A 20666-nucleotide genomic window follows, 5' to 3' on the forward strand; every position below is an offset into this window, starting at 1 on the left:
AATTGTTGAATTTTGAAATTTAATTTAATTTTTTTGGTGATTTTTTGGTGAAAATATTAGATTTTCAATTTATTAATTAGTCTTTTGCAGTTGCATGGTAAACTTATGGGCAAAAATTGTTTGAACAAAAGTAGTTCTGATTTAATGTGAATGTAGCCATGAATAATGAATTATTGTTACAATATTTTATGGGTAAATTTTGATTGAACTGATATTTAATTATTAATAAATAATCAGTTGAATGGATAAAATTGAAAAAATTATTGATTCCGGTTAGAGTTCGATAGATCGAACATTTGAAATACTAAATCGATCTTGAGCAGCGAAGAATCTTAACCGCGTTCTTGTTGTGAATCTTCCCTCATCTTTTTTTGGCCATTTTGCTAGTGAATTCATTATTCTCTTTTTTCCTTCCTTAATTGTTATAATTCAAATAAATTTTTTTTCAATCTTCAATTATGGCTTTAACCAATTCTACAAAAGGAGATGATGTAAGTTTAATTTAATTTAAATTAAATAATTATTTATTATTATTGTTTAAATGATCGAGATAATTTGACATTTGCTTGCTATGTTGAATATGCCTTTTCCCTCTTTTATTGCTCATTTTCCCATCTCACTGCCTTTCCGCTATCTTCCATGTTTTTTTTGTATCGCGCTTTTCATCTATTTTATCTTGATTTTCTTATATACATTCTATTCCTTTTTAATTTATTCAGTCTTCATTAATTTTTCCTTTGTATTCCTTTATTTTAGACTCAAAAACAAGCTAATGACGTAGCTAATGAAAAGGCAGAGAAAACTGTCCAAGAGCCAACTCGAACTCGAACGAGTCAGAGGAAAGCAGCCACAGCTGCAGTCAATGCAATGAAGGAACAGGCTCTTGGAGCTAGAAAGGCTGAAAATGAAGATGATGAAGGTAAAGTCAAGCGAGGTGGTAGAGGAAGACCAAAGTCAGCTCAAGAAAAAAGTGCACCCAAAAGTGAAAGAAAGAGGGCAGTTTCCAGTGAAGGAGATGACGATGAAGAAGAAGAAGAAGAGACAAAGACCAAGAAAAGTCGAGGTAAAGCCAAGGGATCAATTAAACGAAAAAAGGCTGCAACTGGAGGCAAAAAGTCAAGTAAAGCTGCTAGCAAAGATGAAAAGTCCAAGGAATCAGCCTCTGAGACTAAAGATGAAGGTAAAGGTCAAAAATCAGAGGAAAGTAATTCAGGAGAGGAAAATACATCTAAAACTGATTAGCATTGGTAATATTTTAACTTCACAATCGCTTCATCAGTCATTGACCGACAACATCTAAACCTTTCTATACCTTCCTCTTCATTAGTTAAATTATTCATCATATTATTTTGACATTTGAAACCAAACTCTAGGTTACCCTCAATCATGACTATCTACTCCAACTACAGCTTTTTTCCCACCTTTGAACAAATTTTTACTTTACAACACTTGATTTAAAACAATATATTAATGCTAGTTGATATACTTTTGACATTTACCTCCCACCATTTTCAGGACCAATCTAAGCACCTTCATCAACTCTATGACCTCCAATAATTTAATCATTTTCTTAGAGTAAGGAGCCCAATTAAGCACTGATTGAGATATAGAATCATTTTTTTCTGCCAATTTATACCAACATTTATTTGTGTAAATCATTTTCACCGAACATGCATTAATAAAAAAAGATCTGGTATCTTTGGTTTCATAAAAAAAATCTCCAACTATATTTTCTCCATGTTATAACTAATGAAAATTTTGGTCCCAAATCTATCAATGAATCTCCATGAAAAGGTAAACAATCCATCAATTTAATTTCTAAAGACTATTTTCCTTATCTTAAGTTTTGATTATCCAATTTTTATTGATGTAACTATTTAAAACATCTTATTCTTAGACCTTGAAAAAGCTCATTATCTCACCTACTCAAAATATCCTAAGTATGACTAATTTTATTAAAAATGTTCTTGGTGAAAGATAATTAACTATGAAAACGCAAGAATTGCACAAAAAAGTGAGAAATATCATTTGAAGGTTCACAAAGACATACAAACTTGATGACTTATTGTTTATCAATAATTTGAATCGATATAGAGGAAGCAAAATTATTCAATTGTAATCATTTTCATCGGTGTTTTAGATATCATGAAATTAAATGTTACCGCCTTTTGATTAGTGCAACTTAATTTTTATCTCAAGTTAGTTGAAAAAGAAAGGTAAAAAGAAAGAGAATCGAGGATAGCGGCCTCTACGATAATCTACTTTAACTAACCAAATTTTCTGCTTGACGCCCTCATTTTTTTTGTAGTTGTTTAATATTTGTTTACTTTCTTGTTGATAATAAAAATTAAAATAAATGTAGTTATATTTAAACCGGTTATTAATTGTTTCTCCTCTTGTTTTCTTCCTATCAAAATTCAATCCTTTTCTCTTCCATTCACTTTTCTATGTATTTCACAGTGACGATGTTTAATTCAAAACATTATCAACAGACGCATCTTTGCCATTACCATCAACATCATCAGAATCATCACCATACCTTGAACCTCTATCTTAATCATCGCCATATGAACCAATTTGTTTAGACTTGGCCAATTTCTTTCTCACCTTTCCTTTCTATCATTTTGCTTTTCTCCTGTTTTTTTATTGTTGGTATAGTTTTCTTTAATATCTTTACCTATTTTACCCATTGTTTTTATTCATTTTTGTCCCCCTTCCTTTATTCATCTATTTAGCCCAATTATTTGTTAACAATTGGTGAGTAGTCCAATATCCTTGTATCAACTGATCTTGTAATATCACGTGTTGCTTGTAATATGCTTACTTACCGAACCTAATGTTTACTCATTTTTTGCTTTTCTCTTCATTTCTGTCACCTCACTCTTCTTTCCTGGATTCAGTTTTTTTCTTACTTTTTCAACCATATCAGATTTTTATTGTTTATTATTTATGCTGTACATTTCAACATTGGTAATATCCTTAGGCCTTCAATTACAATTATGATACTTTCGGCTGGAGAATTGGGTTCCGATTGAAAAAAAGTAAACTTGTTACTGCAACACCCATCATTTGAAGTATACAAGGACAGAAGAGAAACTCAACTATCACAGTGTGACTATTGCATCCAGGAAGCATCAACAATTTCTATTGGAAACCAAAGATAAACTTGTTTTCTTTCAAATCATCCTGTAGCCTACTAATTAGCAATGCAACGTCTTCGCCGTGCCTCATTGAGAAATTCACTTATGAATAACTCTAATAGTGAACCTAGGCATACTTTCAAATCATATGTGAATCACTTCAAAGAGGAGGAAGATGATGAGCCCGTTGAAGAAAGTATAGTTAAAATTAAACCTCCAAAAAATCCTCCAAAATTACCAGAAGCTCCGCAACCTACTTTTAGGGGATATCTCGACGAGCAAAGTTTCGCATCATCTTTTGACGAAAGAGATCACCCTGACAGTCAAGGTGCTGCTGGTAATGCTAGTGGAAGTGGATCTGGAGGACTAGGATCTAAAAATTTCATTTCATCATCAGCTGCCACTTTAAGTAGACTAACTCTATCTCCATCTACGAAATCGTCCTTTACTTTACCTTCCGATGAAGACGGCATCGACTTGAATTCATTGGGACCTACAAGATCTCCATCATTCAATGTTTGGACCGATTTCAGGGCTAATGAAGCAATTATAGCTAAACCTGTCGACTCTGTGAAAAGATATAATCTTCAAATTAAACGTTCCAAGGGAACCATTGGACAGCTTCTCCTTAGTAATCGTCGTTTGAAATTTATTGATTATCATCATGAGATTCAGCTAGACTTAGAAAGAAGGAAATCGTTTAATGAAACCTCATTTGCCTCACTTCCACCAACCAATGTTAATTTTCCAGCAATAACATCTAAAACAACAGACTTAAATGATTCATCTTCCAACAACATTAGTCTGAATCCTGGTTTTTATTCAAATACCATGATCAGCACCAGTAGTACTGGTCCATCAAGTAAAGGTACCTTGTCTTCCTTACGTTTACCGCCCTTTGATATTCATCCAGTATCTGAAGAGAACCGTGAAATACATGAACAGGATATTGACCTGATGAATATTTACCAAGTTCGGATTGAACAAGAGGGCCAGGACACCCATTTAACAGTATTTTGTAATGATTTTCGAAGTATTGAGTTCCAAATGAAGAATAACGATCTAGTCAAAAATTTGGTTGACAAATTGGAACAATTGATTACTGTCTTGAGGGCTTCAACCGTAGTGTCAGCAAGTCCTTTCAATGTACGGAATTTGCCGGAAAGTGCCTTATTGTGGACACTATTAGCCAATCAATACTCATATCAATTCCCTCAGGATTGGAATCGCCACGAGGGATATTGGATGTCACTTAATGAATCCCTTCGAATTGCCCACTGCAATGAGAATCACAATATGTGCCCTTCCTTGCCGGTTTCTTTCATCAGTTTGAGTCACTATCTTTCAGATATTACATTGATCCATAGTTTATCACCTCATCTTAATGGAAATCGTGTTCCTGTTATAACCTATTGTCACAAATCTCGAATCAAGGAATCCCGACAAAATTTACTCCTTCGCTGTTCATCATTTAAAATGGATGTTACAAATATACTTTACAGTGCTTTTAGACCTTTAAATATTGTTGAAGTTAGCAATTTGCTTCCTCCGTTGACCAAATTAGAATCAGCATATTATAATCTAAGGAAATCTTGTTGCTACTATGCAGATAAATTTCCACATTTTTTATCACAGACTGGAAAATGGGTTAAAATTGTTGCGCGAGTCCTTACCGTTGTCAAAGAAATGTCACAAATTCTCGCAGAAGAATCATCTTTATTAATTATTGAAGAAAATGATGACCATTACAATCCTATCCTCTCAGCGCTACTTCAAATAGTATTAGGTATTTACATCAAAATCAAAATCAATGTTTACCTTACTTTATTTACATGCAATTTTCTATTACTTAAATATTTTTTTCTTTTCTTTTTATAGATGAGAAGCGTCGATCAATTTCTGGTTTTGAAAGTTTAATCAGTAAAGAGTTCCTGTTTCTCAATGGAATGGTTCACAATTCAATTGTTCGATCTCCTGATATTGTTTTATTTACATTGTTTCTTGATGCTGTGTGGCAATTAATATGTCAAAATCCATATCATTTTGAGTTTTCATCACTTTATTTAATTCGTTTATATGATCTGCAAACAATTCCAGTACGGAAAGATGAACCACTTACACTCGAAGTTGATAATTTTCAACCAACTGGTAAACCAGTTTCAAATGCGTGGTCAACCTCAATCATCTCTTCAATTGCCGTGGCACCCAGCAAGCCAGTAACACAAAATTCAGTTCATCAAACTGGACACAATACACCGTCTACTAAATCTGCTTATCATTCACGCAATCCATCAAATGTTAGCGTCTTATCAGTTCAATCCCAGACCATTCCTGAGAAAATTGAATTATTGAGCATCAATCAATTAATGTTCATTTACAACCCATTATACTTTGCCTCTAATCCAGATAAGAAAATTGATACTTTTTTAAGCAACATGAGAATTGATAGTGATCTATTTTTGCTTAAATTATGGAGACCTTTATACCTTAGATGGCATCCATTGGATAATCATCGACAATACTATAACTATTTCCCTGTACCAGAATTTGTTTATTTTGATTTTTTGTTGAACAAATTTGACTGTAAACCCGATTTTAAAGATGAAAGCATTGAAGAGGAAGTGAAACAAAGTTATTTATAGTTTTTTGTGCATAAGAGAATAAATTTCTTCCATCTTTAATAACATTCAATCTTTTTGTTTAATTACAGTGTGTAAACAAGAATATTTCTTCTCCCGGTGTATGTACTGATAAAAGCTAACCCTTCTTCAGTTGGGTCAGTAAAAGCAATCTTTAATTTATCGATTGCATTTTCTTTACCAAAAATAGCTCGAAGAGCATCCAATAATTTTGTTCCAATACCTTTGCGGCGATAACTAAAATGGATCCATATTCGTGGAACGCCAATGTCACATGGAAATGAGTCAATGATGTTCACCATCCCTGTGTCTGGACAATACATATTGGCTTCTTTGATTGGTTCCCCCACAACGAATCCACATATCCGTCCATTTGAAACATATAATAAAAAAACCATATCTGGCTTGAGACAGTCAAAAAGACTCACGTTTATCCCTAATTCTTGATCGGCAATGGTGAACATCTCATCAACCTTTTTCAACATGAATTTAGGATCATCCGGCCTAATCACGACTATTTTAGATTCATCATCAAATTGTTTCCAAGTATTTTCAGTTTTCCATGCTCTGTATCTGATTGAGTTGACAAAATTCTCATGGAATCTCGAATGGTGTTCCTCATCTTCAATGGCGCCTTTGGTGTAGAGCATATTGCAAGTTTTGCACTGTGAAGCATCAAAATCCTTTTGACCGGCATCAATAACATACTGGTCATCTCGTGATTTATTTTTAGGAGTTTTAGGAGTTCTAGGGGTTTTCTCCAATTTGGGTTTCCTCACTTTTTTGGTTTCACTTTGCGGACTTTTCGCAGTCTTTCGAAATTCAGGGTCATTTTTAAAATTGAATATTGGAAATACTTTTAAAGGTGTTCTCTTCGGGTAAGGCGAAGTACGCGTTGGTGTTTTAGTCATTTTAAAACAAATAATTTGTAACAAATAAGAGAAAATTGATAAAAGAATTGGACACTAAAATGAAAGCAGAGACTTTGTTTGGATGATGAAAAAATTGTTTGAGCGCGAAAGTGAATAAAAACAAATGACTGACCCGAGCAGCACTGCCATCTATTAGATCCAATTCGAGTTTAGCCAATAGAAAACTCTCGATACTATCGAATAGAATATTATATTTAAACTAAAAGTTATTTATTTGAGTTAATAAGATTAGATTAAAACTTATCATTATGATGATTCATATAAATTACGAGATTAAAATATGTACACTGATATGATGTTTGGATAGCTTATTTTGTTTGTTTTGAAAGCTTAATCTTTTAATGATTCCTGAATTGACTCAGCATCGACTTACATTTTGTTGGATTTACAAAATTTGTTTTTATTTACTAACAGTAATTAATTTACACAATATTTCAAGATCAGTGCTTCAGTCCGTTTCCGCAAGGAAAATTTCAATGACAATCGATAGAACATATTTGTTCAAGATAAAATGATAAGAATAAATATGCAAAAATCTTTAGGAAATTTCGAGTCTAAGGTCTGGATAAAGCATTCAAATTGAAAATTATATGAAATTGAAATTCGCAAGTTTTTAGCTTTGAAAAGAATTCCTAAATAACGTAAAAAGGTAAATCGATTTCAAGTCTGCCCAATTAAGAATTGCTGAAAACGCTTTTGGTTTGCAAACAAGTGAATACACTGAAATCTAACTCTTTAATCTTTACAAAGTCTGGAATGAGCTCCGAATAACTAGATTCAGTTATAATCAAATTTCAAGTTCATTTTCTGCCCTGAAGTTCAGTCTGGAAAAATAAGCCTTTGATGAATTTTGTCTCGGTGTCTCCTATTGAATGCCATTGATTAATTTCCTCCAAATCATAACAAATAACAATTTTACGAAGGATATGTCACTCTCCTTTTGATTCCGATTTAAGAGTTGATGATGAAAATGAAATGAAAATACGCAAGAGTTGATGATCAAAGTAATTTATAAAAATATTAACATTCAATTTGATGTCTAATTACAATGTGTATTTGCAATGATAATTTTTTATACAAGTCATTTATAAGTTAAAAATAGGGAATTTTCGAAAAAAATGTTTTCACAACAGTGTTTCGTTGGAAATGAATGGTACAAAATTATTTTCAAAATATCCTTCATCGGTTTCATGTAGCATACGATGAGGTTGAAAAATATTACAATTTTCATAATTATAATAAAGTTGAGTCGGTGGGAAGTCAGTTATCATTATGACTGCTCCATTGGTTCCATCATTAGCTTGATAACTCTCCTTCGGCAGATAGTCAATGACTGGTGTTTGGACAACACAATTCTTTTCAAGTTTGTTATTTTGCATAATTACAGAGTTATCATCTGTGTTAACAGTATTATTTGGTGTGGAAGTATCCTTGCTAGTCCTAATTTTGACTAGAATACCAAGAACTAAAACCACAATCAAAGCTAAAATTGAAATAACAACACCAGTAATCACTTCAATTTTAGACCATTGAGGAGTAAAATCTGAGTTGATCAGAGTGATGGTAAAGTTTTGAGAAACAGTTTCTGCTTCATTCGATGCAATACAAACATAATAACGTCTAGCATCTTCATTATCAATTTTATGAATGGTCAAAGTTGATGAAATTGAATCAGCTACTCTCATTTCCTCATTAATAGAAAATTTATCACCTTCAGTGATTGTAATAGAACTGTTGACGCCGAGTTCACCAGCAGACCAGTTAATTCTGGCGGATGGATTAGCGCTGACAATACATTCAAATGATACATTTGAAGCTAATCTCGCTTGCTGTTGAGTCTCACTAACTTTGATTATCGGAGGGCAAGCATAAGCTGAAAGTTCCAAGGAGTTCCACATTAAACCAGCTAATTTGGACGGACTTGCACATGTTGGCGGCACACTGGGTGTAATTTTAAATTTATTCAAGTACTCTAAAATTGGTCTAACTTCACAATCACATTTCCATGGGTTTCTGTGTAAACCGATATTGGTTATTGGTAGGTCATTAAAAACGTCATCTGGTAGAGTTGACAGCCTGTTGCCGTCCAGTTTAATGTGATCCAAGGCTTTAAGAGCATTGAAGGCCCCTTTTTCAACGCTCTCAATTTCACAATCACTCAAATCCAGTATACCAAGATTGGTAAGCTCAGAGAAACTATCCTTTCCAATTGTACGGATAGGATTTTTATGTAGATTGAGTCGACGAAGTCGAGTAACATAGCTAAGAGATTCCGAAGGAACACTAGTTAATAAATTTACACTTAAATCGAGTTCAACCAAGTTGTTGAGTTGAAAAAATGTGTCTGGTGATAAACGTCCAAGTTTACATTCAGAGAGGAAAATTTTCTGTAAATTGATTAATCCTCTTTCTTGGAAAACTTTGGAAGGCAAAGTTTGAAAGTTATTTTTTGAAAGATCCAAAACTTGAAGGTTTTTAGACGCACCCGAAGGTACAACCATCAAATTGGCACCAACACATTGAGCTGTAATCTTTCCACTTTTCCAGACACACTCACAGGTCGATGGACAGCGGCCATCACTGTTGGCAGAATGTAGTAAACAGAAAATAAAAAACGATGAAAAGATAAACCAAACCATGTTATCAATTCAGGAAAGGAAAACAACTTGATATAAGGTTAATATAAGATAGTACAAACAAAATTTGAAAATCCATCGGTTGGACAATCTCATGAGTCTCGAGTAAAATAATGGCGAATATTTTCCATTTCTCTTTTCTTCTCCTCTTCCTTGCTTCCTTTCTCCCTCTCTCTCTCTCCTTTTCCTCTTTCTTTCGCCTGTCTACCGGAAAGAAGATGAGAAGATGATGAGTTTGCGCAACTATACAAAATAAAGAAAGAGAGGAAGAGAATGTTGAATGTCACCTTCTTTTTAAGTAATTAATTAATTAATTTATTGTGCCTTTCAATTAGTTTAATTTCTTAAATCAGTGTTCAAGTTGTTAAGATTCACGCGCTGGATCTAACAATATAAGAATGGATCTCATCGATATTGAAAAACAGGCAATAAAACCTGAGAATATATTTACCTCCAAACACCTGAGCAAGGACATGCTGGGTTGTCTCAAGAACAATGTTGTTGTGGACTCAACCTTCGTTATTAATTCATTCAACGCTATATTCGATCAAATGGCCTCTTATATGAAAGTGTCTGACAAAAAGAGGATGGAGTATAACTTTCCAATAATTAAGGAGCTATTTGCTACAGCTATCAATGAGGTAACGAACAAGGAAACTGATGTCAATAACATTAATGTGGTTCTCAAATCAATTCATAAAGAGCTTGGAGAAGTGAAAAATCAAGTTCAAGAAATGAAACAAGAAAATATCATCAACAAACCTTCGTATGCTCAAGTTGCGAAGCAAAAACCAAAGAAGGCAAGTGTTTATTTCAAACCAAAGGATGGACAAACCATTGACGAAGTTGCTGCTGAAGTAGTCAAAGTTATAAATCATGACAAGAAACTACAAATACAGGATGTCGTCAAAGCTGGTAAATCCATCAAAGTCACCTCAATTCAAGACAACTTTAGTGTCAAGGTAAATTCAATTCATTCTTCTCTGGGAAATAGAGCTGACCTTGAAGAAGAGAGGAAAAAAGATCCAATGATCAGGGTAATAGTTAGAAAAGATTCAGTTGAGGATGAAGCTAGTTTTAGAGCCAGAAATAATCTAGAACTTGAGGATAATATCAAATTGATACATCAAAAAGAGTTCAAATCGAGAAGAGGAATTTCATTATGCAGGATGATCTTCAGATTATCTCCAGTTATACTTAATAAAATATCAGAGAGGAAAATCTTGTACTTCAACGGCGAAGCTGCCAAATACAAGATTCACTATATGTACTCAGTTTGTACAAACTGTTGGTCTACGGGACATAAAAAAGGTAAATGTGATCAACCAACATTTACTGTCCAAGACAAATCAGGGTGTGCCATGTGCCAGAAAAATGAACAACCTCATGAACACTCAACCTTCTCTAAGAACTGTCCTTTGCTATCTAAGCTAATTAACAAAGAAAGACGTAATACTCAGTTTAATGTTTAAATTACTAAATTTAAACTGCCAGAAATCTCAGCTAAAAACAACAAAGATATTTGACCTAACAAGCCTAAAATATGAAACAGTTCTAACTCTACAGGAGTTTAATGCTCCTATACTAAACAATATTAAGATAACGACTGACCACTGTAGCATCTTTGAAAGAGGTTACACTGCGATTGTTGTTAATAGAAATACTAATCCAAAATTAATTAGACAAACAGATCACTTTACACTCATTACTCTCTCCATTAACAATCAAAGAATATTTATAGCCTCGATCTACCTTCCCACTCCTACTGTCTTCTACCAAATTAGATCAATAATTAATCAACTGTCCTCAGCAATCTCAATAGTTCAACATCTCCCTGGCTTGATCTGTGGAGATCTTAACTGCGAGAATGCTGAATGGTCCTTTGAACCTAGAAACTTCTGTCAAAACACGACTAACTTCATTGTTGAACAGCTAGCTAACTATGGACTCAAGTGTTCCTTTAAGCCTACGGAGGATAATTTTACATTCAAGGGTAATAACTCTTACTCTTGGATAGATGCCATCTTTGGCAATTCAAAGATTGAAACATCTGATTATGAAACTAGCTTTATCCTCGATGAACGAGATCATAAATTGTTATCTATTAAAGTAAACATTGGATCGGATAGAATAGCTGAAAGTTCACAGAACATTGTGTTCAAAAAGATCTTAGATCGAAAGCTCTTCGTTGGAGGAATAGTTCAAAATTTCCCGGATGAGGATGTCTTGGATGAACTTGATAGTAAAACTGAGTTAGACCAAATAATAACAAATTATCTGAAATCAACAATCAAGACAAGAGAAGAATCTCTCACAACAAGGAAAATTAACCACCCCAAACCAAAGAAACCTCCGATCACCAAACTACTCAAAAAATTGATGAATAAAAGTAAAGCTGGAAACTGGAAAGCAAGAAAAGATATAATTGAGATCTTCAAAAAACAAATTAAGACATTTAATGCAACTATTCATGATGATTACTATCAGAGTGATGACGCTGGTATCTGGAGGAAACTCAAATCTCTTCTAGTTGAAAAGACCCCAGTTACTGATGGGTTCACCAATAATAAACTGTTAACTCTCAAAGAGTTTGATAATGAAACAGATGTTGAAAATCTTAATCAAATCATGACAATTAGCTCATCAACACCACAAATGAGTATAACATTGTCTCGAGAAGAGTTTTATAAAGCGGTTAAAAAACTAGACAAGAAAGCTGCCTATGGAATTGACTACATGGATGTATCAGCATTCAATTCACTCCTGGAATCTAAAGAAAATGCTGTATTTAAACTTTATGTTAAAGTATTGAACATGGGATTCTTTCCAACAGCGTGGAAACTTACAAGAGCGACGATAATACCCAAGTCTGATGGAGTGAGAGCCAGGACAATTCAAATTCAAACGATAATGTCTAAATTATTGGAGATAATCATCCTCGATAAACTGAAGATGTTAACACCTTCAAACTTCTTTAGAAATCAATTCGCTTATCAAGATAAGAAGGACACAGTTGGACTACTATTAGAAATTAAAGATCAATTTCTATCTGTTAGATCAACACAAACCTACAATCATCAACTCATCATCGCTGATATTGAATCGGCTTTCGCAAAAATAAAACATAATCATATCATAAATGCACTATCGTCATTCAACTGTCCAACACCCGTTTTATACCTGATTATATCCTTCTTGTCGGATCGCAAAGTAGGTTTAATTGATGACTTATTGATTAAGTGGAGATTTAATATTGGAGGAGTACCGGAAGGTTCTGCTCTTGGACCGGTACTATACGCCTATGGTTTCCAAAAAACTCTCGATGAACTTCAAACCATTGGAACTGGAATATTCAACTTCAAACCAGCAGACTATCGTGCCAATAACACCGTAAGAACATTAGCCTTTGCTGATGATATCGTTAACATCATCAAAATACAGACATCTAAAGTGACGCAAGGAATTAATGGAAGATTCACTGAGATGAAACAAATTATTAATGATTATCAACTGAATGTTCTACCAGCTAAATCTAAAGCGATTCTTCGAGCTATCAACACACAAGAACCAATGATTCCACAATCAACGAGCACTAAATTGCTTGGTGTACCAATTAAGATTGATCAAAGATTAGTCAACTATGACGAACTCTATGATTTGCTGAGAAACAAAATTAGCTATTTATTCAAAAAGAAAAATATCATCAAGCTAATGCCTGTTAAAACGCAAAATCTCATTTTAAATGCATACAATAACTCACACTTTCTCAGACTTGCTCCTTTGATCGTGGATGACATGATAAAGAATGACAGGTTATGCAAGAAGTATGAGCAACTGTATGGACTTCTACTTAGAAGTATCAATGGAACGCAATTCACAAGAAATAGAGAGCTCTTGGGTTTTCTAACCAACAATGGATGTCTTATATCTAAACTACTGGAAATAAGTATCAATAAGGGATTAACTGAGCTTGTAGAGACCGGAAATATACCTGCCTTCTATCAAAGACTGATTAACATAGACAAAGATCTTGGACCGACGGTAACATCCGACTCAGTTTGGCATGGAATCCATGGAATGACCAACAGGATAGTTCATACCTTTATGTCTAAAAGGATCAACAAGAAACTCAAAAACAGGATAACAAAAATATGGCCTTCCAAACACTTCAAAAAGACTGAAAAACTGGATTGGAAACTCAAATTTTTAGTAGGGACATATGACTATAAATATGACTCCAGAACCATCTGCTCATGTGGAACTGGATCAGCAATACCTCAACACATTGTACAATATTGTCCAAATTTCTTGAATGAGAAGTATACCCTCTCATGTATTTATACCACACCTGGAGACTATTCATGGATGATAACGAAACTCCATAAACCTGATGTCTCAAATCTAGTTAGGAAAATGTTCATCACTCTCCAAGGTATAAAAAACAACCATCCCCCTCAACAACGGGAAAACATCTCAAGAACTCTTTAAAACCCCTTCCCTCTTTTTATTAATTTTTTCACACAATATTTGCTTTCAAAAGGAAATAACTCATCAGTATATCAATCAAGAACTTATTTCCCTTTCCCTCTCCACACTAAATATGTAAACCTCTATTAGAAACATAATATCAGCAACCATACACTATTGTAGTTCGTGCAACAAAGCGAACAACCAAGGGCCAGACCCACCTTAACAGAATGTAACTAATAAACAGAATGTAGAAAGAAGATGAAAAAAAGATGAAAAAAGTAGGTTTGGTTTTTTTTGCTTAAACTTGGGTCGTGTCTCAGGTAAAGCGACCAGGCAAACTGGTTTTGTTTTTCAGTACAAACCAACACACAAAGAGCCCTCCATATTGTAAGATTTGAAAAAGCGGTGAAGAAGATGAAAAGAAGATGAAAAGAAGCAAAGAAATGTAAGAAAATGTGAAAAATAAGTAAGGCTTGTCGACTGTTTCTTCAATTGATTGCCGTTTCAGGTATGGCAACCAAGTAAACCGGTTATTCGGCCCACAAGGAGCCCTTTTTAAAACAGATACGTATGTTTCTTAATGATAGAGGAAAAAATGAAAGTAGACAGAGACAGACAGAAAAGGTAAGAAAATAAAAGGAAATGAAAAAAAAGGTAAGTTAAGTTAAATTAAACTCATAACCAAGAATAGAAACAGATTAGGATTCACAATTTTTTGATACAAATACGAGATAAACTGAACCAACCTTTATTTTTTTGTGGATATAAAAAACGTTATAATGTAAATATCCAATGATGATGGTCTTACATGATACATATTAATCATTATTCATCATGTAAATGTTGATCTGTTAACAATTAATCTAACACTATTTGTCTAATTAACTTTAACCAACAAACAAAAATGATCAACCAACAGCTAAACAAAATCTGGTTACATTATTATTTATGAAAACAAGTCAAAGGTTCATCTTATTGAAAGCCATTCCCATAACTTAAAATCAAAAGATTTGGTTACCCAAACAATCATATGAATCATCGCATTAATCATCATGTTAATCATCAAGTTGACCGTATGATTGATCATTACAATACAAGAGGACAATGTTAATCACAAGATTTGCCTTGGAAGAGGCAATTTCACCGTTTAATCAAAAATAATAGTTGGTTTAAGGTGTTGATCATTATTACAGTGTCGTCTTTGGTTTACCTTAACCAAACAATAACCTTAATGGTTAACCATGTGCCTTGGCATCATTTTAAGGGTTAAATTGACTTGAATTAATAATAAAACAAGGAATAAAAGAAACTGAGAAACACTTTTGTTCATCTCTATTGTAAAGCAAGTGAAGATGATCAAGTGAAATGACTCTAATGATTATATTAATAATATACAAATAATGATGTAGACCTGAACTGAAGGGATACAAGTTTAATTCATTTCCAACCATGAGGATGAATTAACGCCTTGAACAATCAATTTTCATGTTGACCTAAGGCCAAACAAAAGCAAAGCTGATTCAATGAAGATGAACACCAACCAGAAAAACATGGAAATGGGCAAAAGATTGTTACTCAAACCTCATACATATGGATGTGAAAGATGAAAAATATAATGATGATGTTTAATATTACAATCTCATCTTGATTCAGCCTCACCATGGTTATTATCATCATTAAAGTCAATCTTTTTTTTTGGGTTGAAACAGGTTAAAGTGAAACGGTTTAAAACTGCGGTCAAACTTACCCATAGGCTTGACCTAAACTTGAAATTTTCAAATTTTAAAGTTGAATGTATTTTTCAATGGAAGTAGGTAAGTGTAGGCTCAATACTAGCATTAGTGAAAAGCTGAGGATCGATTGTTAAGGAGCGGCTAATGGCCAGGTTCATTGAAAGTGGCCGGAAAATTGGGTTTTGGGACTTGACTAAGCTTCTTAGGTTTATGATTTCATTGAAAATTGTGCCGAACAAGAGATTGTAACTCAAAAACTGTCAACAAGCTTTCTTTTGAATGACAACCGAAATGAATTTCAACCTTTTTTCATGTCTGAAATTGAGACTTGATTCTTGGTTAAAATCAGACAATTTTTTCCAATTGACATTAGAATTGATTCTAAAATGAAATTAAAGGCAAAATAAATGGTTAGTCAAGATAATCCAAATTGCTATCAACATCAAAGTGAGTTTTGCTTTACTGAATCAAGAATTTCTGGAAAATTAAAGTGACTTTAGATGAATCAGTGTTACAGGAATTTTCACCATTAATTATGTTCACCTTATTGTTGATTAATTGTCGATTGTTTCCTTTCCCTTCAATTCCCTATCAATACATTGTTTTGCTTTTCATTTGTTGCCGTCAACACTAAATGATTATCAGGTTAGGTGTAATGGTTTTGTCTGAAAATGTTTGAAGTCCAATTGTTTCATTGTTTATATCCTCAGGTCAAGAGGATGAAGTTTCAAGTTTGAAGTGAGAAACGGTAAAAAAGAAGCAAAATAAAAGATGAAATTTGATGAAAAACAATTGTAAATTTGTATTATTTTTGGCCATTTTGTTTCTCATCATTTTTTCCTTGTTTATTTCAAACCCAAATTGTTATAAAAACTCATTTTTTTGTACAATTTTTCTTCTTCTTTCTTACCTTTCATGTTCACGGTAAAGATAAAGATTGAACTGAACATTTAACATGCAATTGGTTCATCTTTTCACATCTTTCCAATGACGGATAATTGGTTATCATTTTTGTGGCCGCAAGCAACTCGATCAATCCCTCAATCTAATATATTTATTGGTTAAAGGACAGAATCCCAATGAACAAGATAATTCAATGTTTACCTAATTTACTGGATCGATAATTAAATGTATTACCATTGGAATACAATTGGCTGAACAAAAGTGTATCAATAATTTACATCTTTACACTTAATAATGATATTGTTGCTGTTGATTGTGAATAAATGAAAAGCTAAAATAACATGTAATTTAACTGGTATAACATGATGATGACAAGATGATAACATGATGTTTACTGATGACATTCATCATCTTTCATCGTCATGTTTAAAATTGTAATTTTTGCTGACAGATTATTGAAAATGGAAGGCAAAAAACAAGCAAAATTTCAAGTTTCCATTCATTTTTCATTGAACATTGAAACATGTTCATTGCAATCATTTGTTAATCATAGACTTCTGAATGTTGGTTCAAGTCAACAATGCTTTTAATGGAGATTTACCTTTAATGGTTGGTTCATAGGAAATGTACAAAAATGCAAAAATGTTACGAGTTATTGAGTTATTAAAAAAGGTAGTGAGAAGTAATTTAGGATGTTTTAATGGTTGTTTTTATATTAATTTACAATTAATGGGAAACAGTTAACCACAAAACAACAAACCTTGTAATTTAACTAGAGAAAGCTTGTGATGGTAGCAATTAATAATTAGCTTTTAATAAGTCAATCTCACAATTTACTTCCTGATCAGCTTGTATTACCCTAAACAAGATACTCAAATGTACCTTGAGATGTTTACCTTTTTGTTTTCACATTAAATATCATGGCTCAAAGGTAAACATTAATATGTTAACAATCAAAACAAAATTCATCAGCATCTTTCCTTCAATTGGAGCATCTTATTTGTGAATATTAACATTCATCAATGACTAGAGGCTTTTTGGGTTTTGGGTTGACAGTCATGTAGCCTTTGAAGCTATCTTTGTCTCCATGTAATTATCTTAAGCATGAAGTATTAACATTTGATGATGAGTCTGATGAGTTTGATGGTGATATCATGAAACAATTGGTAAATGTGGTTAAAAGCATTGAAATGAAACAAAGGAAAGGAGAAGCTAAATGTATTACATGTAAAACAATATGTCCAGTGGAGGAAGATATGTCAGTGCGATGATAGAGATGATGGAGATGATGGAGATGATGGAGATGATGGAGATGATGGAGATGATGGAGATGATGTTGAAGATATGAATATGAAAAAGGATGAAAAGGAAGATAAAAAGGAAAGTAGTAAATATTGTATTGAGACGATCCCAGATGAAAGTCTTGGTTAGTCGTTAGCTGTTCAAGTTGTTGCTCTTGATACTGATTACCCGAGGCTTTAAAATCATAGATGATGATGGCGATGATGATGATGATAAAGAAAGACAATCCTCAAAATATCTGGCGTCTTCCTTGAGGCCCATATTTGTTGATTACCTTAAAGGGCTTGTGACTTGTCAGAGCATAAATAACCGGTAAATACATGCAGTTGTACACCATTTTCATCATCATTACCTTCATCTTTTCTTTCCATCTTCCCATCTTCTCCATCATCTTCTTCATCTTCTTCTCTTGACGATTAATTGTAATGATTTACGCCCAATAATCAAGGGTTGGGCTGCAAAATTATAAGCTGTTAAGCATTAAGCCAACATTTGGAAAAGTGAAGTACGCTTCGATTGTAATGAAACAAGGCTAATCTTTCAAATTACAAATCAATGGAGTTCAATTTTTGCTTAATTTTCTGATCGATTGCTATGAACAATACACCTTTTTTATTTACCTGAAAGACGTTGGTGGAAATTTTCAAATTAATTTTAATTTTTTTACTGCTTTTGTTAAATTTTTGTAAATGGCGCTTTTCCATTTTTCACTTACGCTTTTCTGGTGATCTTATGTTTATGTTTACAGTCACTTGATTTGCTTCAATATTTCTCAAGTTACCAGTTTTTTTGTTGTCATCTAATATTGCAATTGGATTAGCAATTAAAATTGATGGTTACATTTGGATTTGTCTTTGTTTGCTTCATCACTTCTATTGTTTCATTAATATTTAAATGGATTCTTCAACTTTGTTTGTAATCAAGAAGATTGCTTAAGCTTGAATTACAGATTGAAATTGGTGATTTAATATTTAATTGATTTGTGAGTTGATTGTCATCAGAGTAACATCTAAGTGTCTTGTTTTTGTTAATTTGTGTTTAATTGGTGCAACTTGCCAGCTAAAATAATTCATTAACAGTTTCTTTTGAAATTAGGTTTGGTTACTCAACTAACCAGTTGACTAAAAAAAGGATAACAAGGTTTTTTTCTTGCTTCACCGTTGTTTCATTGTTGTTGCTGGTGATTGTGATTAAGGTTGAAGCTTGATTGTGAAAAAAAGCAGCAAAAAATGATCCATTATTCAAGATCAATAAAGATGGGAATCATCAGTTAATACAAATCACTGGGAAAGGTTTAGATTTGATCTTACATTTAGTTTGCTGCGCTTTAATTGTGATTGGATTCAGATCATTGAAAGATATATTAAGATGGATTAAGTATGAAGTCTGTTTGATTACACTTTGTTTTTTTATATCATTTTATACGATTATTATTTTCGTCTACTAATAATAGTAATAAAAAGGTAAAATTAACGTTAAGCCAGGTTAACTGAAAAACTAGCAGCAAGAAGCATTTGGTTTCATTTGATTTGGCTTGCATTTTGAATAAACTGTTTGAATTAATGGTCCCAATTGAAATGAAAATTTGATTTGAATGGAGACAAAAAAGTCACCAATATTCAAATGAATGATGAACAGGAGCAAAAAACTAGATGCTGATGATTCTTGGAGCTGGAATACAATCAGTAGACAATAAGATTTACTTTTGCCAATCCAAATTACGATAATAGCGTTTAAGAATCATTATAATAGATTATATAATACTGTGAGTTTGATTGTTTCCTTTGATAATAATGATTTGAATGATCAAACATTATAAATCGTTAAAAGCCAAAAAAGGGTTTTGCAGATATTTTGATGAACAGAAAAGACAAAAGCTGCTTTTAATGATTGAATAACACTCCAAATTACCTGGAATCAAAAAGAGATGGAAAAAGGAGAAAATTAAATGACACTGATTAAAGTTTAATAGTTATTGGTAAAGTTTTAGATTGACTGGATCAGGTTATTACCATTATTAATAAGGTAAAATGAGTGGCGATCAAGGTAACAATGCTGATGAAGTGAGGCAAACCCAAGGCTTGGCTTTTAATAAAATTCAAGTGAACAGCAATCAAAAAATGAAAACACTTAATATTGCAAAAAAGGGAAGCCAATTAACAATCGATACTTTGTCCAAGCTGTTAGATTGGTTTTGAATCTGGTGAACAAAAAAAGGTAATAATATTCAATGAATGAAGTAAAGGGCAAAATTTGATGAACTGCGTAAAAATTAAAACAGCAAGAAAACTGTTTGATACTCACAGCAATTATCCTAAGCCAGTATTATAGTTAATTCATGTGATTCATCTGTATCTTAGTTTAGGCTCTTCAATTTGAACCTTTTTCAATTCAATTCTTGATTTCAGGTTTCTTTGACTCTTGAAAAACATCTCTTTGAAATGAACAACAACAGGAAAAGAAAAGATTGAACAAAAAACTTGATTGGTTAACCTTTTCCCTTTTCATCTGCTCCTCTTTTCATCATCGCCAGAATAATCTTTCCTCTTCTCTTTATGACCTCAGTTTCCATCATGTATCATCAACTTCTTGTTTGCATTTGAAGCCAAGAAAACAAACAACATACCACATACGGTTTCGCAAAATGATGAGTGCGAATTATCAAATTGGTGTGAAGAAGAAAAAAAAATAAAACAATTTGTATATCATTTGTATAAAGATACACTTTGTGTTACTGCATTTAGTTGTAGGACTGGCCAACTGAAAGGTGAATAGTTAAAGGTGTATTTTAGACTGAAACGATTTTTCGCTGAGATAAATAGTAGGTCCAAATTTGAGCAAACAGACTGAAAGTGATAATTTAATCTCTTCATCTTTTTCCAGGTCTACAAAAATTAGCCAAGTATGTTAA

General features: G+C 32.9%; 5 protein-coding genes across 6 annotated transcripts; 3 read left to right on the top strand and 2 right to left on the bottom strand.

Moving 5' to 3' along the window:
* The first annotated feature begins 373 nt into the window (after positions 1-373).
* Positions 374-2186, top strand: LOC107360485 (uncharacterized). The gene is made up of 2 exons (XM_015927155.3): positions 374-491; positions 757-2186. The coding sequence occupies exons 1-2, from the start codon at positions 459-461 to the stop codon at positions 1240-1242; spliced, it is 519 nt and encodes a 172-aa protein (XP_015782641.1). The 5' UTR covers positions 374-458; the 3' UTR covers positions 1243-2186.
* Positions 2187-2265: 79 nt separating this feature from the next.
* LOC107360482 (uncharacterized) lies at positions 2266-5831 on the top strand. The gene is made up of 3 exons (XM_015927150.3): positions 2266-2757; positions 2901-4926; positions 5019-5831. The coding sequence occupies exons 2-3, from the start codon at positions 3207-3209 to the stop codon at positions 5780-5782; spliced, it is 2484 nt and encodes an 827-aa protein (XP_015782636.1). The 5' UTR covers positions 2266-2757; positions 2901-3206; the 3' UTR covers positions 5783-5831.
* eco (Establishment of cohesion) lies at positions 5773-6690 on the bottom strand. The gene has a single exon (XM_015927154.3). It carries the CDS (start codon positions 6688-6690, stop codon positions 5845-5847), a length of 846 nt encoding a protein of 281 aa, XP_015782640.2. The 3' UTR covers positions 5773-5844.
* Positions 6691-7703: 1013 nt separating this feature from the next.
* On the bottom strand, positions 7704-14718 carry LOC107360483 (leucine-rich repeat, immunoglobulin-like domain and transmembrane domain-containing protein 2). 2 transcript variants are annotated; one of them, XM_015927152.3, is made up of 2 exons: positions 14564-14718; positions 7704-9590 (listed from the first exon to the last, which is right to left on the bottom strand). In XM_015927152.3, exon 2 carries the CDS (start codon positions 9348-9350, stop codon positions 7836-7838), a length of 1515 nt encoding a protein of 504 aa, XP_015782638.1. In that variant the 5' UTR covers positions 9351-9590; positions 14564-14718; the 3' UTR covers positions 7704-7835. The 2 variants fall into 2 exon arrangements, 1 of the variants encoding a protein (XP_015782638.1); XR_016198671.1 differs by lacking the exon at positions 7704-9590 and adding an exon at positions 14060-14195 and having other exon boundaries at positions 14564-14704.
* LOC149094205 (uncharacterized) lies at positions 9600-16629 on the top strand. The gene is made up of 2 exons (XM_089267495.1): positions 9600-10309; positions 16481-16629. Exons 1-2 carry the CDS (start codon positions 9746-9748, stop codon positions 16502-16504), a joined length of 588 nt encoding a protein of 195 aa, XP_089123621.1. The 5' UTR covers positions 9600-9745; the 3' UTR covers positions 16505-16629.
* Positions 16630-20666: the final 4037 nt, after the last annotated feature.

The sequence above is a fragment of the Tetranychus urticae genome, chromosome 2 (genome assembly GCF_039701765.1).
Source record: "Tetranychus urticae isolate SD_2017Ah chromosome 2, NJAU_TeUrti_SD_1.0, whole genome shotgun sequence".
Taxonomy (NCBI): Eukaryota; Metazoa; Arthropoda; class Arachnida; order Trombidiformes; family Tetranychidae; genus Tetranychus; species Tetranychus urticae.